Genomic DNA, 26,011 nt, shown 5'->3' on the forward strand with positions numbered 1-26,011 from the left:
GACGCAGCTTCCTTGAATGAGTTTCTTTTGCTCAAAACTCACTCATGCCTCACAAATGAACGTACGTCGTACTTTCCTAAATTTGATACCAAGGGGACCTTGATGGATAACCCATTGGGTATTAGACGGTTCACGTGGATATGGTGTGATCCGATAATTTAACTCGTAAGTGGAAGGCGCGCATTGAAGGGCTGTGATGAAATGGGCAATTGGAACACTGATCCTCGATCTACTGGATGCTATCACCATCACCTCACTCTAATAATTTGGAACTGTCACTCAGTGAGACTGAGTCACTCATTCCGACAAGCCTTTTCCGTATCACCCGCATAGCTACTAGGTGGACGTCAAAGCACGCCAGCATTCGAGGCCTGAGCTGGATGTGATTCGAGCCAACAATGTTCAGTTCTAAACTCCATCCACGCCAGCTCGTTGCTCACCGTGATGCCGGGATGGCCTGTGACACACTCAGGTAATAGGTTGAGAGGGACAAGTATGCCGGTTATCGTGTCGTTCTATTTACCAAGTGCCTGCCATGATTTGACACTGTTTCCCTTCTCATGGTGTAACTTGCGGTTGGTTACCCTTTACCCGTGTCGAAGGGGTCTCAAGCACACAGACATCTTTCAATTTTCCATCCGTAACTTGGCTTGACAAAGGGCTACTTAGTGGACAGTTGCTCAGGAGAGACACGTCTGGGGAGGTGTATTCTTCCATTGAGGCTCTGCCAGTTGCCTTTTGGATTCGGAATATGTGGTAAGAAGTAACCAGGCAACGCAGTAAGATAGAGAGGCTCTCAGCACTGCATGTTGCATGCACCTAGCATGGAGCCTCTACATGGCCATTTGTGATGTTCTTGGGTTTTTCCTCAGATGACTTCCCTCAGACGCCCATATAATAGGTCAAGAGCATTTTGGGCGTATGTAACGAACGAACAGACTGAATCGACAATGTCGCGTAAGTTGCCAGTGGGCTTCATCGGATATTCGATGTCATATGTTAATATTACGTATTTACAGGTTTGTGTCTTGGCTCGAGGTCCTTTTTTGCCTTCCCCCATCTCATATCCGATAGACTCTATGTCCACTCATACCTAAAGCATTACATATTGCATTATCCAACGTTAGAGGTTTCATACCATATTTAGGGCATGATCCTGTCTTTCGGCGTGATTCGTGCCGCCTCTCATTACTCGTCGCCAGTCATATCCGTTAATAGGCAGCGCTGTCCAAAATTCCCCACAGCGAGGCGGACAGCTGCCTTTGAGGACTACCTCAACATGAGAGGCTAGCTGTTCAAATAGGGATGAGCCCGCTCGAAGATCATCCATCGCCGCGGAATTTATCCAAGGTGTATGGTGAATACCTCTCAGACTTCCTCATGACAGCAAAACTGGGATCTGCCACACCAAGTGCCTATCAACAATAGTTGCACCGTCCCGATGAATCAGGGCCAAAGGTCAGCGGAATGACCAACGGCTTTTTCCTCATCTGAAAGAAAATCAGCCAACCCTTTACCGGTTCCAACGGTCCTCCATGTCAGGGGTGTCCCTATAATCCCGGTCATCCACCTCAAACTCGTCACGCCCCATGAGTCTGATACCTTCATCCTTGTTCTTCTTTCCGAAAAGACCCTTCTTCTTGCTCTTACCAAGGAGGTTGTAGCCCTTTCCACGGCCCATGACGCTACCAACGCCAATGCGTCTTAGCTTCCTGTTCATCAGGCAGGTACCGCATGACACGAGCAGGACGAAACCGACAATGGCGGGAATGCCAATGTACAGGGCTGCGCCATCAGGGAGCTCGTTCTTGTGCTCGTGAAAGCGGCGGGTACGGACAATGGTAACAGTGGGACCGCGGACCCAGTGGACTCGGTGGTCGTTGTGGTTCTTGGCGCCGAAACCAATGGTGATGTTGAGCGCATGCTGCTTCTTGTACTGCTTAGGAGAGAAGAGATTCTTCTTCACATTCCACTCGTAGTAGCCCCAGCCGGAGGACATGTAGTCGGTAGCAAAGGCTTGGTCAGTGCCTTTCTGGTCGTAGAAGGCAACGATCTTGATGGAGGTGTTGTGCCCGAAATATTCGGGGTCCCAGGTAACTTTGAGGCAGAGGTTGTCAGCTTTGTTCTGGTAATTCGGGAGGTTAAGGACAAGGAAGGAAATCACGTACTGTGCTGGTCGGTGTTGATGGAAATGTTTTGCCCATGAGAAGGCTCGCAGAAAGGCGCATATGGACCATCTTTGTTATGGCACTGCTCGAAGGCGCCGCTCCCCGTCTTCTCGAATGGTGGTAACTCATCGTCGATGATGATCTCGTCGTCAAATGTGGGGACTGGGGCAGCAGAGATCACGGTCGGTGTACCGTCGATGGTAGTGAGCACGGGGGTAACGGTAATGGGCCTGCCTCTATCGTTGACAGTGGTCCAAACTGCTGTGAGGGCGGTGATATCTGGCGCAAAGGCAGTGGCGGTAGAGGAACCGGTGATGGAAGTCTCGGTACTCTCAAAAACGCCCGCCGGCATGGCCGAACTCGTGCCCAAGAGCATGAGCCATGTGGCGGCGGAGAGAGCGGGAATGGTCGCAAGCATTGTGCGGAAACGTGGGCCGTGGTCCGTATCAAGTCGTCGTTTTCCGCGATTGGATGTATGTGTGGGTGGGGGACCAGTCGACGATGGGATGGAAGAGAGATGGGAGAAAAGAAAGAGAACCCGGGTCAGAGAGGTTGAACTGCGCCAATTGATCCGATCCGAGCGAGTCGGTGGAGCGCGATGTAGGAGCAGAGCTAAGAGCGGACACGCCAACGGGTGGATGACAAGAAACTGTTTCGGCTTCCGGGGAAGAAAGTGTGATGGGGAGAATTCAGCCGGGCGGACAGTTAGCGGCCGGTTGTCCTTCCAATCATTGTAGACCTAAGCAGCGGAGAGCGGCAAGACTTGTCGGAGGTCACGGAGGTACAATCTCAACTTTCTGGCGGACGAGGTCAAGAGGGTCCCGTCCCGTCCTTCTCGGGCCCTTCGTTCCCGTCAGGCGACGCGCAACGGGCAGCGTCATGGCAGGCGCTGTCCACCAGTTTTTAGCGCGAATTTGCGAAGCTCCAGTGGCATTGTTGAACCTGCATGTGCCGGGAGCCCGGGACAGCATCAGGTACTTGCCAGGCCGGCAACCCGGACCAAGCGGACGCAAACCCCTGCATAAACACATCTAACGGATCAATGCCAAGAATTCATCGACTTTTCCATCGACAGGGGGTCGCGAAGACAATCAAGGGGTACCAACAGGGGTAAAGTGTAAACACGACGAAAAGCCCCGAGGCTTTTCATGTCTACAACACCATCATTACACATTTTTTGGTACAAAATGCATTCGTTCAATCATCAAGATCAATTCAAACTGCCACATCCTTCCGAGATTCCCAAATCACGGCCTTCAAGAAACAGTGTTTTTGGCAACGATGCCCCGCGCAAACTCTCCAAAGGTAATGTGCTGCTCCATGTCAACCTCATCGCCCAAGTTGGGCTGAGTGAACACCGCAAGCGTGTTGCGCGCAATCCTCCCGGCGCTCATCTCAGCCCGCGCACCCCGTACAAAGTGCGGCACCGCTTTGAACTTGCCGCCCGTGATACGCTCCAAAGCCTCGCCCGTCTGAAAGGCGATGCAATCACGGGGAATCTTGACCTGTACCGTCTGGCCCGTGCGGGACTTGATGTAGAGGCCGGCCTTCGGGTCTGGAGATGTAGGGAGCTCGCCCAGAGGGGGTAGCGAGCCATTTACCGATAGGTTGACAACTGGGGGCGTGGCCGCCTCGTCGACGAACATGGCGGAGGTCAGGCCGGTAAGACAACCGTGGTCAAGATGGGTGGCGCACCAGTCGTCCTCATCGCCCTCTTCCTCCTTGTTGCTCTCCTTGCTGGCATCCGTCGCGGTGGCCTCCTCGGGGAAGTAGTGCAGGAGACGGGCCTTGGTGGTAGTCGAGGTCTTCACGACACCCTCTAGATAGCCAGCCGGATAGCCAGCAATCTGCTTCTCGGCAAATCGGTCGCAGGCACGCGCAACAAGGACGGCAACGTCGATAATCAAGCGACAAAGATCCTCAAAGGTAGGCTTGAATCCAGGCAGGGTGCTCTCCTGGGGCCACAGGTTGGGCGACAGGTATTCGGGGAAGTTATCGGGGTTGAACTCCTCCGTCGGCTTTGCGCAAGACAACGAAGGGTCAACATAAAAGGCGCAGTTGGCATAGTAGGAACCCTTCAGGTTGTCGACCTGGCCATTTTTCAAAGTCTCCTTGCCGAGCGACCAGCCAGTCAGATACTTGGCCTTTTCGTTCTCGAGCCGGTCAAGTTCGGACTTGGGAAGGTTTCCAAGGTACGAAGAGTAAGATAGCAATCGGTGGCGCAGCTCAGCGAACTCCGCGGGGACGTCCTTAACGACCAGGATGCCCAGTGAATCGGGACCAAACGCCTCCTCGAGTGCCTCTAAGGAGACAGTTCCTGTCAAGATGCAAAGTTAGTAGAGTTATTTTACATTTGTCAACGCTGATCTGTAGTCAGAGAGGCCGGCTTATGATCGCGGTAATACGCTCGAGTGTGACGGGCAATTTACCGTTCTTCAAATCATTCAAAGATACCGTAACCGCGTGTGCAATGGGCGCCATTTTTATAAGTGGTCGAAAGCTAAACTGTTGAACAAACCGTTCAGATACTACAGTAAAGCGATCAAGGAAAGCCGTCGCCGCAGAAGAGGACCAAAGGTCTGACTTGTATTACCTCGCAAAATTTTCCGTTTCTAAACAACTTACGTACTATCGTCTGGATCTTATAAGATACTCAAGGAACCAACCAAGTCGATGGCCGACGCTAACCAGTTCCCGAGCCGCTCAGAGTCTGCCAAAGCCTTACGGACCTGCTTGACAAGGGAAGTGGGCCCGGCCGATAGATGGGGCATGAGTGGGGGCCCGGCCGGCTCCAACGGGCATTTCCGGGCCTTCCACTGCCGCACCCCGAAGCGGGGTTTGCCCAGCAAGCACGATGGGGCAGGGACCGTTGGACTTCTTATCGATAAGAATTCGATCTTACACTGGTATCTACCTCTAGGTAGGTCGGGTACCTAGGTATGTAGAGATAGGTACCTCTATCGACTTGTCTTGTTTCCATCATCGTCGGTCGGATCGGTCACGTCAACACACGCGCTCCCTTGAACCATAACTTTCGAAAGCAGACCGCAAAACATCCACATAAAGTCCGGCGGAGCACCAAATATGGTAAAACCTCTCACCTTCAAGGGCGACAAAAAGGCCAAAAAGAGAAAACGCACAACAACGGACCAAAACGACGATGACGTTCCAGAACGGCAAAAGAAGCAATTCAAAGCATCAGCCACCAGCTCCGATATCACCACTACTGCCGCCGCCGCTTCCAATGAAGAAATAGAAGGCGAGGAACACGACGACAGCTGGGTATCTGCCGACACGCCCTCCGACGTATCCGGTCCCATCATGTTCGTCCTCCCGACCGAGCCTCCGACTGCGCTCGCCTGCGACGTCACTGGCAAGGTGTTTACTTTGCCCATCGAGAATATTGTGGACGGCAACCCGGCGACGGCGGAACCGCACGATGTGAGGCAGGTGTGGGTGGCCAATAAGATTGTGGGAACGGAGAATCATAGGTTTAAAGGGCATCATGGGAAGTACGTCATAATCAAAGTTTCTTCTGAGAAGCCCCCTTCATTTTCCCCGGTTCCGACCAAGACTCGTCCTATCCGAATAACTATTAATCGATTCTTCCTGCGACTTTATTAGGTACCTAAGCTGCGACAAAATCGGTCTCTTCACCGCCAGCTCCGATGCCATCACCTCCCTCGAATCCTTCACCATAATCCCGACCTTTGACACGCCTGGCACCTTCCAAATCCAAACTTTACGGGAAACATTCTTGACAGTCTGCGCATCGAATTCATCAAAAGCTAACGCGGCACCTGAGGTGCGCGGCGATGCGACAGAGATCTCGTTCGACTCGACGCTGCGAATCCGGATGCAGGCGCGGTTTAAGCCACGGATCAAGGCGTCGAAGGAGGAGAAGGCGCGGGAGAAGATTAGCCGGCGCGAGCTAGAGGAGGCGGTGGGGAGGAGATTGGAGGAGGACGAAGTGAAGAAATTGAAGAGGGCGAGGAGGGAGGGTGATTATCATGAGGTCATGTTAGATATGAAAGTGAAGGGGAAACACGATAAGTATGGTTAAGGGGGCAGGCAGATGTGAAGAGAGACGGGGCCTGGTGGCCACGCGCCGGGGGGGGGGGGGGGGGGGGCATGCATTTCAAACCTACGATGGTATGAGACTTACACGATACCCAAGAAAATGTGACTTAGATCTGAATAGCTGGAATTCATTGGTTGGATTAGAAGACTGCACTACTTATGTATTTTCCAGTGATGATTCTATAACACGTTGTAAGCAGCGCAACGAAGAGGGAAGGAGTGACATTGAAGTTGCACTATGTTTCGGCAAGAAGAGGGCTGGAAAGCAACAATAACTTGATACACCAAGTAGTTCTTGATCTAACTCGCCTTACACCATACAACGCCGTAAAACCACTTGACCGCAAACTTCCTGAGGCTCTATCCGACCAGGCCATTATAAAAATTGGAAAAACTATTTGGAGGAAAGAAGGAAAAATAGAAGATCGACAACAAGAAAAGAAAAGAAAAGTCCAAGATGTGAAATAACAACCCATGCCCAAGGGAATGAAAGCCAGTAAAAAGTCAATCACAAACGCCGCTATACCATGCTAAGAGTATTATTTTGTTACAATAAGTGTTCAAGAACAAAAAGTGAAGAAAGAGATGACGGGGTCGACCTAAGATTCGAGCCGCATCCGTTTAGCATCTTGATTGTTCCCAGTGTCATTCTCGGGCGCGGTACTTTTCGTCTCGGGGCTCTTCCTCTTCAGTGGAGTGGGGTCGTCTCTCAAGAACGATGGCCCGGTTCCGTTAACAGGTGTAGCAAAGTTCAATGGACTAGGAAGCGTGTTGCTCTCCGCGCTGATGCCATATCCCCATTCAGGATAGAATCTGCTGGGACTAGGCAGCAGATCGCCCAAAAATCGAGATGGGAGAGCAGAAACGGGAGTGTCGATGTTCATATTGTTGTTGTGCTGAATTGTTGATCGAGGGGCAAAGGGATTAGGTGGTCCTGAGGCACCCGCAGAAGGTAGATTGGAGGCCGATGGTGACGGTGGTGGAAGTACAGAGCCGGTCTTTAGCGGTTGTGGAGCGGAGTCCGTTGTGGTTGTAACACGAGGAGAACTTGCCGATCCAGCAGCGCTTCCGCTATCCGAGTCATCCGGAATTTGCACCTTAAGCCGCGGTCGCAATGGCCCACCTCCCACACGTAGGTGTTGGGGCCGGGATGGCGGAGGAAGCGTCGATTGTGAGATTACAGTCAATGAATTCGTTCTTTGAGCTGACCCCTGGCCATGTGCACTGGAAAGCTGGATAGATGGTGTAGAGGTATTAGGCTTAGACACGTTACCGCCATCGACAGACTGCGACCGATTGTTTGGCGACTCGGACTTGATATCTGGACGGAACGCGGCAAAATGCTGTGACAGAATAGACTTGTTCTCTGGTTCGATTGGCGTAAAGACACTGCCCTGCCCAGGGTTCTTGACTGATGTATTCAGCGCGGGGATCAGCCGGCGTGGTCTCTCCATAGACTCTGGCTTTGGCGGTGCAGGAGGTTGAAGGTTTTGATTAGGCATAGACTGAGGTTGTTGCTGCTGGTGACGGTGCTGCTGCTGCTGCTGAGGCGGTTGAGCTGGCTGTGGCGGAGGAGGCGACATATTTGCGCTCGGTAGCCGCTGCGGCTGCTGTGGAAGCTGGGCTTGGTGAACTTGAGGAGAGGCAGAATGGCGATGTACTTGTTGCTGCGGGATCTGCGGTTGGAGAAGTTCAGGCGGGGACGTAGAATGGCGATGTGCTGGATGTGGTGATGGTTGAGACACAAAAGTCGGAGGAAGAGGCGATCTTCTCTGGTCCTCGAACTGTTGCATGGAATGAGCAGGTGGTTGAGACGGCTGGAAGGGATACTGAGGATGCAACTGTGTGGGAAGACCGTGAGTAGGCGCCATGGTAGCAGGTGGTTGTGGGTTGTAGATGGGAGGCGATGGCACAAAGGCGCTCCTATTTTGAAGTTCCTGGGCGACTCCCGCAGGACGGACCGGCTGCCCGGGCCTCAGCCTTCGGATATCGTTGACAGATGGTGGCCGAGCGACGAAGGGCGGCTGGGGAGTATGGGCGCGGCTCATTTGATGTCCCGGCTGAGGCCCGAACGCGCCGTTTGGTACTGGGGGTGAGTCCGACAGACTTGTGTGCCGGAGAAAGGGGTATGAAACTGGCGGGTTTGGTTGGTACATCATATGTTGTTCCCCTTGCGAATTAGTCCCATTCTCGTCATCGTCGTCATCGTCGTCGGCGCCACCATTGAAATCAGAAGGGCCTTTGTGCTCATTAGGTCCTCCGTGCTGTACGGTGTATCATGGTAAGTACTTGATGTCGAAAAAAAACAATCTTCTTGGGGTCTGCTTACGTAGGTATATCGTTGTAGTATATCGCGAATATTACTGGATGAATATTCGTACAGCTTTTTGTTGTTGCCGAAGATAATAACGGCAACGTCGACAGAGCACAGGACGGAAAGCTCATGGGCTTTCTTGAATAACCCCCCTTTGCGCTTCAAGAATGTTCTGTGTGTTCCGGAGCATCAGTACCAGCTACAATGGAGCATTTTCCACCGAGGTTGGAAGCTTACACGGAGCGATTCCTGTCATCCTTAATGGCCTTGATTTCTATCTTCCTCCTGCCCATCTTGGCAAGGTATATGTGCAGAGTACTGCGATCAGATCAATACAGGTGTGATTCTCTCGGGGCCACGGAAGTGGTGTCTTGTGTCAGTTATCAACACGATGGATTCGGCAAAACAGCAACGTGTGAGTGGTAGAAGACAACGCGATGGGAAGTCGGGATGTCGTCGGATGTTTGTAATTGACAGCGCCGAGTATGCGGTCCTCGGGTCGGAACGGGAGTGATTCAATCTGATGTTGCTGTGGAGGCACAATTGGCATATATATGCGACTGGTACTATGTCGACGCTTGTAGTGAAAGAACAAGCAAAGGCCTATCGATGGCCAAAGACAACGAAATTGATGCAGAAGCTGGATGTGCTGCTGATGGAGGATTCGGGGAGGACGTCTGCTAGAAGGGTGAAGTCGTCAACACCACCGGCCAGGTCGACAGCTCTTCGTCGGCAGCCGGTATCTGGATATAAAATATCTAGGAATGCAAAGGATGTTCGAAGACGTTGTATTACTGCAGTACCTTGCGGCGCCGGTCGATGCAGATGAGGCTGGCTTGATGATGCTAATAATAGATCGTCTTCTTCACGTTCACACGCAAGTTGGGGGAAAGAGGACAGACGAGCGACGGGAGTGCGCGAAGGGGGGGAGAGCCCAGGGCCTGGGGCACCGCTGCACTAGTACCTCCTAACACACAGTTCGGCTGGGGATGAACTGACGGACCTACCCATTCAAGCCACTACCGTAGGTTGTGGAGGGGGGTGGAGGGTCCGGTCCCTTGGGTGCCCTGCCGTGGAGCGTGGGTGCCACGGTGCTTACCTATACACTAGAGGTACTGTAGCAGCCGGAGCGAGGTGGATACCACGCCACCCAAGGGACACCTACAGCAACTGCAGTCACGACAAGGGAAGTCGAGGGACACACGAGTCAGGTCTTGGCGGACAAGGCTCTCCTTCATCTCTCATCCCCGACAGGCTCCATTCCGTTTCGTTCTTCTGCCCATCTGGCACGTCCTGCTCTTGCCTGTATTTGCACCGGAAGTTTGGACGAGAGGACGAACGTGAAAGCCCAAAACACCCCGCAACTGGTTGATACCCTTCCGTCAGCCAGCCGACGCCATCTCGCTTCACGCTTCAGGGACACTGTGACAAACATGCACAGTAAACATAGTTTAGCCCGTCCCCGTGGAAAATCGAGCCGCATTTACCTAGGCTTGGATTTTCAGGACAACAAAGGACGCCTTTCGACTTGGTCAATTCCTGGGGAAGACAGGAGAATGCAAGGTTTCGGTTGTAGTACGAAGATCTAAAAAGCCGATTGTTTCGTTGAGGATGAAACATAGAGCGTCTGTGAGAACATTCCTTTGTTTTACCCGCGCGAAACGCCCCTCACATGCACAAAACTAAGCCGTTTAACCTCCCAGTTAAACGCATCCTCGCCATGTCTGCTCGAAGTCGTGCTAAAAGATTGCGTGCGTCTTTTACTGTCGGTGTAACCAGGGTTCAATGACATGCAACGAGGAGGGATAGGGTACGACATATTTTGTTGCTCGATGAATTGACTAACCTCGAGCTAACCTCGCTCCGCAACATGGATGTCGATCAAAAGCCTGCACTAATTTGCCGGAACGATCTGATATCACCCATTCAACCACCCCGGCTCACCATTGATAATGAAACGAACGAATTGCTTTGCCAGCACTGGCGATGTCAACAAGTATGCGTCTCCTTTTGCCTTCTGCTAACCAATTCGCAGCACGTTATAGCACATGCGCGTTTGGCCATAGCTTTGTTGAGGTTGAAGTCGCTGTCACAGTGCGACGACTGACGATGCTACCCCTGGTCATCCAAATGCTTGGATCGGTTCGTCCCAGCTCTCTCCTCCCGGCCTTCAGCCCGGTACGTACCCTCGTGGACATCTCGGTATGCAAGAAAGGTACATACTACGTACTGACAGCATGACGGCCCCGGCCCCCGGGATGTCTCGGACTTCACATATGCTGTACCTACGACGTCCTCCGGGTCATATTAGAGCTTTCATATCGACAGCTACGTAACACAGGACTTTTTGTTCTTGACAATTAGTTACTTCCATGTCTTTAGTTGTCGGCTCAACGTTGAAGGTGCTCTCCAGATTGATCAAAACGGAGGCCAATTCACGAAGAAGGCATTTACGTCTATCTACCCACGGATTTTGTAATGTCCAGGTTTACAACTGCAAAGGGCCGAGGTTACAAAATACTCATCTTTAAACAAGGAGAATAACAAAAGTTTCCAAGCCATAAGATGCGCTAGTTATCACCGTTGTTGACAGATTTACCCATATCTGCAAGGTTTCATCCAGAAAGAAAGCTGGTCATATCTAAAACCACTATATCTTGGGCATGACTCCGAATACCTAATAAGAGACATAATGATTTACCCCCCCTCCCACAACAGAAAATGGGTTTTCTTTTTCCTAAGGGTTTTTTTTTTTTCATTTCCTTTTGGGTCTAGTGGCGGTGACTACCTCGCTGTGATTGTTCATACAGTAGCACAGAGCTACTTCAAACCACAGATTTGATTATGGCCCATGATATGTCCAAGTCGTCTATTTCTTCCAATGCATCAGGCTCTCTCGGCTTAGGCGCTGTCATTTTAAGTTCATGAAGACTATGTATACCTGGTTTGAAGAGAGAAACTATTGCCGATACATGGAACCCGAAACACCAAGAGAGGACCTGCGCAGCGTTTCATCACAAGGTATCCAAAGTCCCAAAGAGATTGACAAGTGAAAGTTAGGATGGATGGTGACATTTATCGTAGAAATCTGCTAAACCTTGGAGAAGGGGGGTAAAGACAAGTCGGCCTGGTCACGGCGGCCAACTAGCAGAGGGCCAAGCCTATGGTCGTCAAGCTGCTTCAGAACTTACCTTTCTCCGATGACGTCGCGGGATGGCTGTTGATGGTCCCCTTCCCTAGCGGATTTGGCTCCGTCGAAAGCTCTTAAAGAGCCGGGATATCTGGAATCCGGAACCATGCGACAGCCGAGACAGTCGCGTTCATGATCACATTACTAAAGTCATAACTCTGCACTTTTGACTCTACTTGAATGACATCCTTATTTTGCCCATCCTCTCATGTCTGTCTTCTGAATGTTTCGAAAGTCTAGACTTCGACCAGCCCATGAGAGATTCCCACTACGTAGACAAGTGACGACGAGCCAGTCTTCTAAGCGAGGTGTTGATCGATCGTCCACTCTCGGGTTGTCGGAACCGGGACCATGTCATTGTGCAATGATGCAAGGAGACCGCAACGGTTCACGATGTGACGCATGCACATTGCTGCACAGCACTCCTCCCCTTCGAAGTCACGAAACGACACGCCATCTTGTTCCTCTAATTGGCCAGTTGCCGTGGGTTGGAATTAGCCCACAGTCGAGCAGCAAGCGCCCAAGTGGGCTAAAAGCTCTCATTGGGCTAGCCAAGAGTTAGCCCACTATCGGAATCTGACCGGGCTCCGCTAGAAATGATCTATTTTTAACTTATTTTTAGCACTTCGCACGGGCTGTATCAATCTTTGATACACTGCACCGTCAGCACCCATCTATTCCACACTCCGCAGTGTCACCTACAATGTCAATCCACCCCAACGAAGTTTCTTTTTGCTCACTCATTGCCCAATACAACACCCTCTTGTTCCGATGCCCGGCATTGGCGTTAGATGACCCTGGATCTTGAGTTTTGCACCTTCCATATCTGTCTTCTACCAGGATCCAAATCATCTTCCCCAATTATTTCAGGAACGTCCATCTTTTCAATCTGCAAAAAGGAGGAACTGAATGTTACCTTTCTCCAAACCAATCGTTATTCTTGCCCATCATCACCCCGGTCCAAGCATGCCGTCCAAACTAAGATATGGCTAATTTGGGACTTCGAAATCCTCATCCTGCACATCAGCGTTCCATTTTGTTGATCTACAGCGTCAGTGCATGTATATCCCGTCCACACAACACCGTCTTGCGGCTCTGTCAGTCCATCCTAGCTTCCACTTTACCGGGGACGGCGGCTATGTAAGGAACACGATCTTATCTTCATGGAGAGAAAGGAGCCGATATGCACCGCACCAAAGTTAGAATCAACGCAAAGGGACTTTCAAGACACCCAAATATTCCAATTTGTTGTGCTGTGTTCAAGCCCCTACTTCCGGCATGATCTTCCTCGAGCCCTCCGGCGTCAACTGATTGTCCGGGTAGTGAGAGGGACCACGAGTTTCCCATGCATATCCACACGGTCGATTTCTAGGTCGGCGATCGCCAGCTTGGTGTTGATCACACATTACGACCGTGTTGAAAATTAGACGGGGTATCCCACAAGTATCTTATCCAAACAAACCACCACCAGGTTTGGCGTCTGTCCCCGCGCTGGAAAATCTGGACAATGACTTTACTGGCTATGTACATCTAGAGGTACTTAACCCGTGATTTAGCCAACAGGACCTATGTACACTACCCACGTCAAGTGCCCCTCGAAAAAGCAACCGGGGACAAGGGTAGCGCATGGCAACCTGCAGTCAAGTTGCCTTTTACCGTCCAATGTAGCTATTGCTCATTGGACACTACTCCTATGTTGATTGATACGAAGGCACACCATCTCCAGTTTCAATTGTTTTTCTTTCATATTGAAACTAGCATATGCCTGTTGGCAATTCGGTAACGAGGGAGCCACTTGCATCTTGCACGCATTAGATACCTCTCTAAGCACATCTACATGCCAGGAGCAATGAAGTTACCGTGCTTTTTACAAACTCACAATACCGATGATGGAAAACATGCGAATCTCGTATTGGCCAAGATTTGAAGTTTAACTAGATGCTGCGGATTGTACACACACGTTTTCTGGTAGTATCCCACATATCTCGATTTCTCGGTCGAAAAAAAAAACAATCCAGCAACGCCTAGACAATCATTAGTTAATGGAGGAAAAGCCACAACAATAAGCTGATAGACAAAACAGATCGGAGAGACACACAGGTTCACCCACATTCACTCCAGACGCCGCTCTGTGCCACTGGTGAAGCCTCAAGCCTCCCACAGTTCCGAGATCCCGTCCCTTTTGTTATATGTGGATGTCAAGCCTTGTGCACACACACCCACTGAGTGGTTAGGATAGACGCGACGGTTGGTTCCACGCAAGAAACATGGTGTAGATCAACTGTGGCTTTTGTTTCGTCCTACCGCCTTCCATTGGACTTCCGCGGGGCGTAGGGCGCAGTCAAGCCATGTATCGAAACAAGCCGTGTAGGCAGGACTCTCAGTCAGTATTATTGGGTTCCCACGTGGGTTTGCGCCTCATGGTAGTCCTTCGTCTAGAGGAGTAGGTCGTTCTCCAAGAGCTTCCATTGTGGCTCTCTTGTTTTGTGGCCAAATTTGCTTCTCTCATGGACGTTCCTGACACCCCCCCCCCCCAAATGTGTAACTATCACCCAGGCTGTACCTTTCTACATACCTACTTCTGTCTGCGTCTATCTACGAGATGTGATTAGGTGCCATATAATGTGACATACCCATGAAAACAATAGTACCTTTAGCTCAAGGGGTGCTGTGGATGGCTGGTTGATGCCCTAAGGGAAGATAGTTGCAATTGTCAGGTGCAAGCAGAATGAGAATTTACAGCTGTTAATAAGAATGGGCCTTGAACTCAATGCCTTGGAAGCGCTTTGTCAACTATTCCTCCGTTATGGCTTCACTGTGTATACTGTGACTCTTACCTAACCGACCTTTACTTACAAATTCCAAGATAAATACCCGAAGGGCCCTTTAAAGGAGGAGAAGAAAAAGAAAAGAGTTCACAATGTGTGATCCAATTCTGTGAGAGTACCCGTGATCCTTTTTATATCATTCCTAGTACGATTTCAGGCTCCTCTTTTCATCCTTGGTTAATATCCTTCCATGCCCATGGCTTCCAACGCAAACTTGTTTGTCCCTGCTCGCAGCCTCACGGCAAGCCAACTTATTTCTGATGCTTGAAGATGATGCTATTGGGCCGCCTAAAGGCCTGTAAACAGTCAAAGACCCTCAGCCTGACTAACTAACCGAAGCAAGACTCTTGGAGGGTGATTACCGGCTCCTCGTCGTTCTGTCTGAAACACGGGACTGAAACTAAACGCATTCCTTAGACGAAACCGTGAAACCTAATACAATGGCGTTCGAGACGGTCAACAAGGGACGAAAAGAACAATGGCGATATGATGTGAAATGTGAGATGTGATACCGTCGTGTTTTCGCCAACCGCAAAACGCCAACCACAAAGGGCAAAAAACGCCACTGCTCTTGTCAATTGTTATAAAGAGCGGTGCGCCAACCATGCCAGGCAATATACTGCCCAATTTGCCTCGCCGTATACCTCGTCATGGCCAACCAAGTTATATGGGAACCAACCCGTATGAAAGAAGGCAGTCAATGTGACCTTTTCGGCTAGCTCCAGGCTAAAACACCAGAGCCAGCGATAACAATAACCACTATAACCCTACTAGCTAGGAGTCATGAAACTAGCAGCGACCGGCGCGTTCGGGTTGGGCGAGCCGACACCAGAGGCTCCATCGTCCTGATTCTGGTCTTTGGTCATCGAACCGTTGAGCAACGGGCAGAGCCTAGAATTTCGGGGTTAAAAAAAGTGAAAACCGACGGAGCATAATGTGCGGGACAACTTACTTCTTGTTTGTCTTGATATGGCCCTTGGCCCCACAATTTGCGCATCTGCGAGTGGTTCCAGTGGCTTTCTCAATCGAGGGCTCTAACGACCCGTCGTCGTTATCGAGGGGTAGAGTTCCTCCACTCTTGAGGCGCTGTTGTAGTTGTTTCTGCCTCTCGCGCTTCATCGTCCTCATCTTATTCTTCATGAGACGATCATGTTCCTTCTCGAGCCTAAAGAGCAATGTCAGTGTGCGGCCCTTTCTTTCAAGTACAATGCGTAGAGGGTGACTAACAGCTCGAGAATAACGGCGTCCCGCTCTTGGTCCCCGGTCATCTTAACATTGTAGATACTGCGAATAAAGTCAGTCGATGGTTCTTCTTCAAGTGTTTATGGGAGGGAACCTACTCGATCTCGGACTTTTGCTCTTGGCGACGCCTCTTGACGTACTGAGCAATGACAGCAGGGTCCCTTACGACCTCTGTCACAGTCCGTGTTTGGCCATTTTCATCCCTCACCTCTCTTGTGATCACGAGCTTCTTCCGGTTAATAGCACTGGTGGCGCTCTGGCTAATCTGACTAAAACCGTCCTGGACCACAGGGGTTTGCGCGAATTGGCTGCCCTGTACGTTGAAACGCTCGTCTTCATCCTCTTGCCCAAGCACATCTTCATCGTCGTGTTCTTGGGAATCCAAGAGACTCTCCCGCTGGCGGTTCCAGATATCGGTGAGAGCCTCGGTGTAGAGTGTGTCCTGGTTCTTGACGTTGTACATGTGCCCACCGTTCGCTTTGCGCTGCCTCTCAATGGCATCAGCTGATGTAGCCATTGGTCCTTGGAGCTGCTCAAGATAGCCGCCTTTCATGGACGTCCTCAAGAAACTAATGCCCAGTCCCTTGCCCGTCGGGTCGCCGGCGCCATGAACTGCAAGCATGGCCTTGCCATGACTAGCGTCAAGAAATGCCTTGGTAGTCTTCCAAGGCGCCATCTTGTTTGCAAGCGCATCTGGAGAGAGCTCATCGTTCACGTCAATCCCAATGTCGTCGTCTTTGAGGGAATCGGTAGCATCATAGCCACCCTTCTCGATCTCATGCAAGCCCACTTGCATGGCGTCCAACAGGCAGACCTCTTCCGGCCTAACAAGAGATCGAATGGCCGGTTCGGCCATTAGCTCTTCGCCTTCGGGCAGAGCCCAATCTTTTGTTTCCTTTCTAAAGCGCAGGAACTCCTTCAACTTTTGACGATTCTGAGACTCGTTGGACTCAGCTACATGCTTGGTAATATCATGGAGGGTAACATGCTCGCTTTTGCGAAGTAGGCGATACGAGACCATCTTGAGACGGTTCTTGGCAATGTTGGTAACACGTCTGGAATGGGGCCCTGGGACTTCCATGGAGGGCAGGGTTTGGCCGACAACGTAAAGATGATCGATATTTCTGATGTACCAAGTTGAGCCTTTTTGGCCGGTACTGCTACGACCAATCAGGAAGTCTGTATTCCTCGGGTTATGCTTGAAAATAGGGGCGCGGAACATGTGGTTGTGAAGAGTAGGCACGACCTCGCCAGGGTGGACGTGACCGAAGATGGCGAAGGGTGAGCGATCTTCTGGCATCAATATACAAGTCTCGCCAAGCTCACGCTTCTCAGGTCTGCTATCAGCGCCTTTAGCTCGACGGAAGTAATTAATGATTTTCTGTCCCATGCCAAAGTTGGAGAGAACGGTGGGAATTTCCTCGCAGTACTCGAAAAGGATAGCGGTCGAGTTGTCGTTGAGGGAGAGGTCATGAGTACTCTTGAATACCTCGCTGACGCGTTTACCCTTGAGAGTCTTACGCTTGATAATGGCAGGCTTGTCGAACCTGATGAGATACTGCAGATCCTTCTTAGGGTGGAGCTGAGGCCGGTGATAACTATGAGGGTCACTGGCCGCGAGCTTGACGCGGTAGTAAGGCCAAGACAGTCTCTGCGCAGGCAAACTGTGCTCGACAGGAATAGTAGCCAACGTGGCCCGGACCCTATTCTGGCTGTTCTCCTTCAACGCGTCGTAAGCAGCGTCAGAGGAGAAATTGAACCGCTGTATAAGGTCCCGCCCAGCTTTTCCGTTCGCCAAGCGGACCGTTTTATGTTGGGTCTTTCGCCGCTTAGATGACCGCTCAGATTCGACGTCGTCTATCAGCAAGTAAGGGTCGTTCATGTCAAGGATGACACGCTTGCCCAGCTTCGAAGTAACCTGCTCGAATTCGTCCAAATTTGGAGCCGTGAAGTGAGCAATAGGAGGAAGACCTTTAGGAATTTCGATCTTTCTCCGCTTTAGAGCAGGCTCATCGAGGAACATGGCATCCCAATCCGCCTCCTCATCAGGCTCATCCTTAATGAGCATGTTGTCAGGTTTCGGCTGCGGTCCCGGCTCGATGGCAGCCGCAAGACTGTCGCCCAAGAAAATCATCTGTTCCCAGTCCTGACATATCGTAGCTATGTCCTGGAGGGTATATCCACCTATCCTCTCCGAATCCGTTTCGTCGTCCAAGCTGAATACTTCCAGATCGGTTTGTTCCAAAGGCTCCGGCTCTTCGAGACAGAACAGACCTCTCGCTTCCGCTTCCTTGATCCTCTGCCAAACGGAGCCAGTGGCAGGGCCCGGAATCCGGAACTGCTTTTCCTGATCGGCATCCAACTCTAGACTGAGTTTTGATGGTATCAAGGGCTTGGGGGCTTTGGGGGGCTTTTTCGAGATCCATGTGGCATTCTTGGGCTTCAGTAGTTCGTTCCAATGCAGGATGGCGTTCTCCTCAAAACCGGGGAATAGTTGCTTGACGGCGTCGATGAAGTTTTCCGCTGGCGGAGGAATGTCGGGATCTTGATTTGTCGCATGCGGCTCTTCGTCATTGTCGAAGTTGAGGTTCCGGAGGTCTTCAAGGGACTCCCCGGCGGCAGCATCCGGACGTTTTTTGGCATCGACATCGTCATGGACGTCGAGCGGCGGGGGAGAGGATCTCAGACCATCGTGGGCTGTGTCCATGGGCGATGAGGGGTCGCCACCAAAGAGGTCGTCGTCATCATTAGTGCCGGCGTCGTCGATGAGGCTTGGCAGCTCGCCACTGGTGCCGGAAGTGCTCGGTTCGTCGTTGGGTAGGTCGTCCTCGTCGCTCAAGTCGATATCCTCAAAGTCGATGGCATCGTCTGCCTTGCCTCGTTGATCGATCTCGCCTCCCGACTGGAGGTTCCCCAGCATTTCCGTCAGACCATCGTTACCACCCGGGCCGAAGCTGTTGTTGATCTGGCGAATGGCTTCCTCATCGCGGGCCTCCTGCTCCTTCCATCCTTCCTCATTGAGGGCGTTGAAATCAAAGTCGTCGTTGTCTGCGGGCATCTTGCCGGGCGGAGAGGCGATGCCGCCTCAGCGCTATGTGTTGTCGTCTGTCGCGCAGTCGTCCGCCCGTCTCTCTCTTGCTCCCTCCAACGGTTGCGCGGCCGGTTAAGCTGTCAGATCATGATCCTGGAGCGGAGAAATCGTCGAGAATGCCCGCGGCGGGGGAGCAAACTGAACCAAGCGCGCGTTCGGTGTTGGTGGGGTGTTGGCAACGCCGCATGCAATTTTTGGTCGTGGTTTGGCAGAGTCGAAATGGCCGTCGGGTGAGTCGAGGGTGAGGTTGACGTTGAGGTTGCAACGGTACCTAGAGGTAGTTGCGGAAGTTGCAAAAGTGTTGAACCTCCCACAAGCAAACACACTGCCCCTGCCACTGCGCGGAGTGCAAGCGTACTTGAATGCGAACAACGAATCGGCCTGTCGGGGCCACCGCACTGCACGGTAGGTGGCACGCGCTGTCGGCTACTCTACCTGGGGCTCTGAGTGGGTCCGTTGACCGGGCCCGGGTTTGGCAGTCACGCAGTGTGACAGCCTACCTAGATACCCGCCTAGCGAGCAACCCCAGTGACTGGGGGACGCCAAGTGCAGTGAATGGCTCGCGCACACAGTCCCTGGTGAAGCATAGTAGCGTTGAACCTGGAACTTGCTTTGGGAATCCGGTAAGGAATAGGTAGGTACAGGTAGGTAGAGGTACCTAGGTAGGTAGAGGTATCTAATAAAAACCGTATAAACTCGGGGCGTTGATTTTCAACTTCCTAGGAAATCAGGCATAATCTGTAAGCATGCTGCCCGATTATGTGCATTCTATGCCCACCAAATTAATGGGAGGAGACATCCATGTTGCCACCCCGAAGCACGGTGAATCCGATTCTTCAATGTCCTGCCTTTTCACACCTATCTTTTCAAGGGCGCTGGAGGGTGGAGACATTCAAAATCACCGTCTTGCATATAATCTTTGGTGGGCATGAATGTTGCAGTATGCTTACTGCTTAGGCCTGATTTCCCAGAAAGTTGAAAATCAACGCCCCGTGTCTATACGGTATGCGACCTCACCTCCAACTTACCATCCAGGTAAAGTAAAGAATATGGAGGAAGAACTGAAGCTTCCCCGCCTTGTGTGACAACCAAATAAACGGTAGGCACAGAAGAATAAGACCCCGTTGAAGGCGAGGAGTCATGAATCGAGAGCGAGATCAAGTACTGATTGATTGATCTCTTACAACAGTAGAGTGACGCGTAACTTAAGTCCCGTCTCCCTCTCTGTTCGGGCCGAATGGCCACAATGTCACCCGCAACGTGGGGGGCAGAACACACTGGAACTGATGCGAGATGTTATTTCCAGTCTCACCGGATTCTCATTTCTCTGCAACCACACTCGCACGCCCATACCAGTGCTCAGCCCGTTTAAGGCATAACAGTTTGGATGTTATACCCTGCGAACTGGCAGGGCCACGAAGTTCAGCGACAGTACACTACTGGTACCAATGGTGTTTTTGACGTACATTTGGAAACTGTGTTAAACCCACGGCCGAAGCCATGGTTACGTACTAGGCTGTCGGCAAAGCCAAAGCTACCTTTACCTATGTAACCACTAGAGGTACTATTCCTCCTTCTTGAGATGACTGAATTGGTTGAAAGAATGTAACGAATCAGCCGATATTGTGGGCCACAGTCATACTGCGTCTAGCAGCTTCGTCATCGCCTTTTGCACCGTTTTCTTTACCTCGCACACCAAGTGAAGTTTCGAGGGCAAAAATACCACACTGCTCACCATGGCAAACCCCATAATGGAAGAGTTGAAGCAAAAGCAAGATGCTCTAAGGGCGAGGTTCGTCGGCAAGCAGCTGTCCGAGGTCCCTACGCCCAGCGTCGTCCTTGACCTTAAACAGGTCATGGTGAACTGTGAGCGCATGCTCGAAGCAGCCGAAAACCTTGGCCTGCAATGGAGAGCTCATATCAAGACTCACAAAGTACTACAATGGATCATGACCCAGTTAAACGACAAAATAAAACTGTCACTGACAACTGGAAACAACATATAGACAACAGAGCTTACCCGCCTCCAAGTCGGAAACCACCTCACCATTCCCGTCCTGCTAATCGTCTCAACCATCCTTGAAGCCGAAAATATCACTCCCCTCCTCAAAGAATACCAATCCAAAGACCGCCATGTCAACGTTCTCTTCTCCTTCCCGCTCTTCGCATCCGCCGTCCCCCGTCTCGCCGCCGTCTCTTCTCAGCTCGGCCCCGATGGCTTGTCCGTTATGATCGATCACGTCGATCAGCTCCCCTACGTCAAGGCCATCCACACTTCCTCAGGACACCCTCCCCGCGTGTTCATCAAAATCGACGTCAACTACGGCCGCGCCGGCGTCAAGACCGACTCTCCCGAGTACCCAGCTCTAGTCGACGTCCTCCTGGCTGCTGAGCGGGAAGGATGGTTGGTGCTGCATGGCTTGTATACACATGCCGGGCAGAGCTACGGGGCTCGCAGGCTCGGAGATGCTATGCATGCTCTTCACGCTGAATTCATCAACGCCCATATTGCTGCCATGAAGATTCGCGAAAAGAGTCCGGACCATGCTCCTCTGGTGTTGTCGGTAGGTGCGACGCCAACGGCGACGACGATCCAGAGCCCTTGGTTTACAGGGGAGTGCGATGTGCCCACGGCAAACTCGAAGGGAAGCATGAGACCAATTGAGGAGGAGCTTAAGGAGTTGTGGGGCGGTTGGCAGAAAGAGGGATATGTGCTTGAAATTCATGCTGGTGTTTAGTGAGTTGGTCCTTTTCACCCTGGTGCTGGCTGACTTTTTTCTTCTATATACATGCGGCCTCATTGTGCTAACTCGGATCTTTCAGCCCGACCCTCGATCTCCAACAGGTCGCAACTCACGCACGACACATCGGTCTTCTTTCTGAAGAAGATATCGGCATCAGCGTAGTTGCCGAGGTCGCCTCCGGTATGCAAAACTCTCTCCATGGATCCCGTAACATTGCAGGAGAGCTAATTTCCCCTGTCCAAAACAACAGTCTACCCAACCCGCGGTCAAAACTCAAAGCCTGAAGCCCTCATCAATGCCGGCTCTCTGGCCCTTGGCCGCGAGCCCGTGAGCCTAGACAAGAAAACGAGCAACAACGAGGAGACTGCCAAGCCGTACACTGGCTGGGGCGCCCTGATGCCCTGGGGCGTTCTAGCAGGAACGGAAGAAAAGGACAGGAGCGGCAAGATTCTTGGCGAGAGGTTTCCTAATGACTTTAGGGGCTGGCAGGTCGGCAAGATTAGCCAGGAGCACGGTATTTTGACTTGGGTAGGGGATGAAGGGAAGAAGGCGCCCGAACTTAAGGTGGGTGATAGGGTAAGGGTGTGGCCCAACCATGCTTGCATCATGGGGGCGGGGTTCGAGTACTATCTGATTGTTGACTCGAATTGCCGGGGGCAGGAGGATAAGGTTCGCGATGTTTGGTGTAGATGGAATGGGTGGTAATTATCACGAACGGGGTAAAGATTAAAGTGCTTCGGAAGCGAGGATAGAGAGGTCATAATCACCCAACTTCAACAGGCCAATTTCTGATTTTGATCCATGCATACAAAGATGAAATATAGCTTTCCTACAAATGCTACGTTACAATGCACTCAGGCGAGTTTATGTCTCCTGAAAGTCACTGGAATATAGCTGTTGCATGTAAACAAAAAAAAATGTGGTTGGCGTGGCAACCGCTATGGGCCGTCGTTTCCCCCTCCAGCTTTGGCGTATCCGCGCTGTTGTCCAGGGCACCTACAGTTAGCTTCTGCGGTGAACGAACTGTCCCATCAGGGGCAACTTCCGAGAACCGGCGCGTTCACCATACTTCCTTGCGACCTACCTACAACCACCACACCTGAACTCCAAGGTGATGACCACATCCAACACCATACATCACATCTCCAGTTATCGTTGCGCCAGATCTTGGACAATTTATAGAGCCTCCGCTCTCAATCACAACCCAGCAAACGAATGTCACGAGAATGCCCATAATATCGGAGGAAGAAGAGGAGGATGGCACGATGCTGTCCCAACCTTCAGAAGAAGACAACCACGATGATGGCTCGATGTCCGGAGACGAGGATTCTTACGACGAGGATGACATCTCGGACGACGACGGCGACGACGACGAGCACCTTGCGCCCCCACCGCCCGTCTCGCAACATACCTTTGCCCCTCCCTTCTACGGTCGCCCACCGACCCCTCTCCCGCCCTCCCCCTCTTTAACCTCCCTGCTACGCCCCTCGCGTCCCACTACCCCGGACGCCTCCGACGACGAGACAGTAGCCAACGGCGGCGGTGGGGGTCCAGAGGGCAGCAACGAGCCCCTCCCGCGCGCCAGCCCCCGCGTACCCACGTACGAGTACTACGGCTTCGTCCTCTACCTCTTCAGCAGCCTGTCGTTTTTGATCTACCTACTATGGGCCTACCTGCCTTCGCCGTTCCTGCATGCGTTGGGCATCTACTACTACCCCAACCGGTGGTGGTCGCTGGCCATTCCGAGTTTCCTGACAATGACGCTGGTGTACATCTACGTGGCGCTGGCGGCTTACAATACCGAGTACCTCACGCTGCCGTTGGGATCAATTGAGACGATTGTGGATGAGGCGGCGCAGGTGGCGGTGGTGGATGGGAAGGGTCAGATCATTAGGCATGATAAGAAAGGTGGCGTCAGGGAGGAGAAGAGACAGTATGGGCATGGCTATGGACATGGGAGGCATGGGTCGACGGATAGGGAGGTGCTGTTACCTGGGGGAGGATTGAATTGGAGGGAGGTCTGGAATGAAGGGACGGATGCGGTGATGGATGTGCCACTGGCGGGAGTTTGTGAGGTTTTGTATGGAGAGGGGAGGGAGAAAGGGGTGGAGAGTGAGGAGGATGAGGAGGAGTATGAAGGAAAGGGGACGTTGCATAGTCCCGGGAATGGACTGGATGGCTCGAGAGTTGGTCGATGGAGTTGACACGGGGTTATGAAGGTCCTGAGACAGGATAGACACCTGATGTCTGCTGTTTTGTCCATTGTGAAATATGATACCCATTTGTTCTTTTTGGTGGTGGTATAATGCTCTGGGTGAATCCGTTGCCGGTATCGTATACAGCTGAGAGTTCCACTTCCCATGGATGTCGTAACTTGACTTCTAGACTAGTGAGTTCGTGAGCTCTGGATCAGCAACGACAGGCCAGCGACAATCTTTGAGGGGTTTAACCAAGGCTAACTGCTCATATGCGTCTTACTTCTCTTCACGCTTAAAAGACCTATCAATAAGTTAACAGAGCTTTTGACAGGTTCGTTGGATTGCTATTTCCATTTTCTGTCCCTGATACCCTATTACCGTAGAGGTACGTACCGCGCCCCACTTTTGTGTAGCTGGAGGAGAGCCTGTCCGGTCTTTTACTGGTACTCTCGCGCGCGCCCCTCGTCTTTGAAGCTCTGTCGCCAAATTCCATTTGATTTCCAGTTCATCGAACTTCAACAGAACGCGACGGGACCGAGCTATTTGACGCGCAGCGCTGTTTGGAGATCCCCGCCCACACCATTTCCTCCTGTTCGATAATACACCTCAGCGTAGTATTCCATTATACAGCGTCGGTGCCTAACATGTCCCACCAACAACCTCTCTCGTCGTCGGTCCAGCCGACTGACATCTATGGCGGAGGTAAGCCTAGTCCAAACGCCTCTGACCAGCGACATTGCCCAAGCGTCAAGGCTCGCAATTGACGGCTGATTATTTCCTTAGATGAGGTATCCGCGCTTGTTCTCGATCCGGGCTACTGCAACACTCGCGCCGGCTATGCTGGCGAGGAAATGCCCAAGCAAGTTCTCCCTTCTTTTTACGGCCACATCAACGGGCGCGACGTATTCGGCGACGAGTATATCGTGCCAAAACCGGGCTTCGAAGTGCGCAACTACATGAACCGCGACAGCGTTGTCGAAGATTGGGATGCTGCCACCAGGATGTGGGAACACGTTCTCGTCAAGCGTTTGCAGCCCGAGCGATCAACACCTCCCAGCAAAAAGGGTATCAACATTAGCGACGATGGCGATGTGCCCATGGAAGACGATGGAAACAACAACGAGGATGCTATGGACGCGCTGGAGAAGCCACTGGCCGAGAACCCTCTTCTTATGACCGAGGCGCCGTGGAACTCGCCCAAGGCGCGCGAGAAGGCCATTGAAATCAGCATGGAGACCTGGGGCGTGCCCGCATTCTGGCTTAGCAAGACACCTGTGCTTGCAGCATTTGCGGCCGGAAAGGCCACGGCTCTGGTAATAGACGTAGGCGGTGCCAACACGAGTGTCACAGCCATCCACGACGGCATGGTCCTCAAGCGATCGATTCAAAGGTCTCCGGTGGGCGGTGTTTGGCTGAGCAGCCAGATCTGCAAGATGTGGGACGGTAGTGAGCCCAAGGTCGACGTTGTGCCGCGGTTCATGGTCGAGAGTAAGAAGGCCGTGGAGGCCGGTGCGCCTGCCGAAGCCAACCTGCGAAAGTTTAACTTCGACATCCACCCGTCCTTCCGCGCTTACGAGGAAGAGCGTGTTCTCACCGAGTTCAAGGAGTCTGTTGTCGAGGTGTGGCGTGGTCCCCAGCGGTTCACGACCCCGGGAAACGAAGATGCTGTCCGTACACAACCCGGCCGGGTCTTCGAGATGCCCGACGGCAGCAATCAGATGTGGCGTGAGCAGCGCTTCAAGGTGTCGGAGGGCATGTGGGACGAGACGGCTGCCTATAATAGCACTGACGAGGAAGGACGTGTGACTAAGGCTCAGACGATCCCGGCTCTCATCAAGGCGGCCCTCGAGGGTGTTGATGTTGATCTCCGCCCCAACATCCTCGGCAACGTTGTTGTCACGGGTAGTACAAGCTTGTTGAACGGTTTCAACGACCGTCTCAACCACGAGCTCGCGCAAATGTACCCCGGTGTGAAGATCAAGATCCATGCGGCGGGTTTGACGACCGAGAGACGCTTCGGTGCTTGGATCGGAGGAAGCATTCTCGCCAGTCTCGGAACCTTCCACCAAATGTGGATTTCGCGAAAGGAGTATGATGAGAACGGCGCGGGTATTGTCGAGAAGCGCTGCAAGTAGGATTTTACTTTGTCAATTGCA

The 26,011-nt window shown here is 52.0% G+C and overlaps 8 protein-coding genes across 8 annotated transcripts; 4 read left to right on the top strand and 4 right to left on the bottom strand.

Annotated features, from left to right (window-relative positions):
* Window positions 1-1,513: 1,513 nt before the first annotated feature.
* B0T23DRAFT_406196 (uncharacterized protein) lies at window positions 1,514-2,586 on the bottom strand (the record flags this gene model as incomplete). Its single annotated transcript, XM_062839091.1, has 2 exons — window positions 1,514-2,097; window positions 2,169-2,586. 2 exons carry the CDS (start codon window positions 2,584-2,586, stop codon window positions 1,514-1,516), a joined length of 1,002 nt encoding a protein of 333 aa, XP_062690619.1.
* A 727-nt stretch (window positions 2,587-3,313) lies between these two features.
* On the bottom strand, window positions 3,314-4,729 carry B0T23DRAFT_187912 (uncharacterized protein). Its single transcript, XM_062833170.1, has 2 exons — window positions 4,598-4,729; window positions 3,314-4,485 (listed from the first exon to the last, which is right to left on the bottom strand). Exons 1-2 carry the CDS (start codon window positions 4,647-4,649, stop codon window positions 3,425-3,427), a joined length of 1,113 nt encoding a protein of 370 aa, XP_062690620.1. The 5' UTR covers window positions 4,650-4,729; the 3' UTR covers window positions 3,314-3,424.
* A 288-nt stretch (window positions 4,730-5,017) lies between these two features.
* Window positions 5,018-6,281, top strand: B0T23DRAFT_384200 (FRG1-like family-domain-containing protein). The gene is made up of 2 exons (XM_062837457.1): window positions 5,018-5,680; window positions 5,793-6,281. The coding sequence occupies exons 1-2, from the start codon at window positions 5,253-5,255 to the stop codon at window positions 6,229-6,231; spliced, it is 867 nt and encodes a 288-aa protein (XP_062690621.1). The 5' UTR covers window positions 5,018-5,252; the 3' UTR covers window positions 6,232-6,281.
* A 404-nt stretch (window positions 6,282-6,685) lies between these two features.
* B0T23DRAFT_187957 (uncharacterized protein) lies at window positions 6,686-8,970 on the bottom strand. The gene is made up of 3 exons (XM_062833171.1): window positions 8,800-8,970; window positions 8,578-8,734; window positions 6,686-8,512 (listed from the first exon to the last, which is right to left on the bottom strand). The coding sequence occupies exons 1-3, from the start codon at window positions 8,853-8,855 to the stop codon at window positions 6,848-6,850; spliced, it is 1,878 nt and encodes a 625-aa protein (XP_062690622.1). The 5' UTR covers window positions 8,856-8,970; the 3' UTR covers window positions 6,686-6,847.
* Window positions 8,971-15,350: 6,380 nt separating this feature from the next.
* Window positions 15,351-18,880, bottom strand: B0T23DRAFT_430444 (uncharacterized protein; the record flags this gene model as incomplete). Its single annotated transcript, XM_062840249.1, has 4 exons — window positions 15,351-15,471; window positions 15,533-15,745; window positions 15,808-15,864; window positions 15,921-18,880. The coding sequence occupies 4 exons, from the start codon at window positions 18,878-18,880 to the stop codon at window positions 15,351-15,353; spliced, it is 3,351 nt and encodes a 1,116-aa protein (XP_062690623.1).
* A 1,311-nt stretch (window positions 18,881-20,191) lies between these two features.
* B0T23DRAFT_384209 (putative serine dehydratase domain-containing protein) lies at window positions 20,192-22,536 on the top strand. The gene is made up of 4 exons (XM_062837458.1): window positions 20,192-20,847; window positions 20,920-21,650; window positions 21,737-21,837; window positions 21,908-22,536. Exons 1-4 carry the CDS (start codon window positions 20,650-20,652, stop codon window positions 22,360-22,362), a joined length of 1,485 nt encoding a protein of 494 aa, XP_062690624.1. The 5' UTR covers window positions 20,192-20,649; the 3' UTR covers window positions 22,363-22,536.
* Window positions 22,537-22,634: 98 nt separating this feature from the next.
* Window positions 22,635-24,111, top strand: B0T23DRAFT_384210 (PIG-P-domain-containing protein). The gene has a single exon (XM_062837459.1). It carries the CDS (start codon window positions 22,884-22,886, stop codon window positions 23,859-23,861), a length of 978 nt encoding a protein of 325 aa, XP_062690625.1. The 5' UTR covers window positions 22,635-22,883; the 3' UTR covers window positions 23,862-24,111.
* Window positions 24,112-24,499: 388 nt separating this feature from the next.
* On the top strand, window positions 24,500-25,990 carry B0T23DRAFT_320968 (Actin/actin-like protein; the record flags this gene model as incomplete). Its single annotated transcript, XM_062835202.1, has 2 exons — window positions 24,500-24,557; window positions 24,639-25,990. The coding sequence occupies 2 exons, from the start codon at window positions 24,500-24,502 to the stop codon at window positions 25,988-25,990; spliced, it is 1,410 nt and encodes a 469-aa protein (XP_062690626.1).
* Between the last annotated feature and the right edge of the window lie 21 nt (window positions 25,991-26,011).

This window comes from Neurospora hispaniola, assembly GCF_033458365.1.
Source record: "Neurospora hispaniola strain FGSC 10403 chromosome Unknown B0T23scaffold_6, whole genome shotgun sequence".
NCBI classification, from domain to species: domain Eukaryota; kingdom Fungi; phylum Ascomycota; class Sordariomycetes; order Sordariales; family Sordariaceae; genus Neurospora; species Neurospora hispaniola.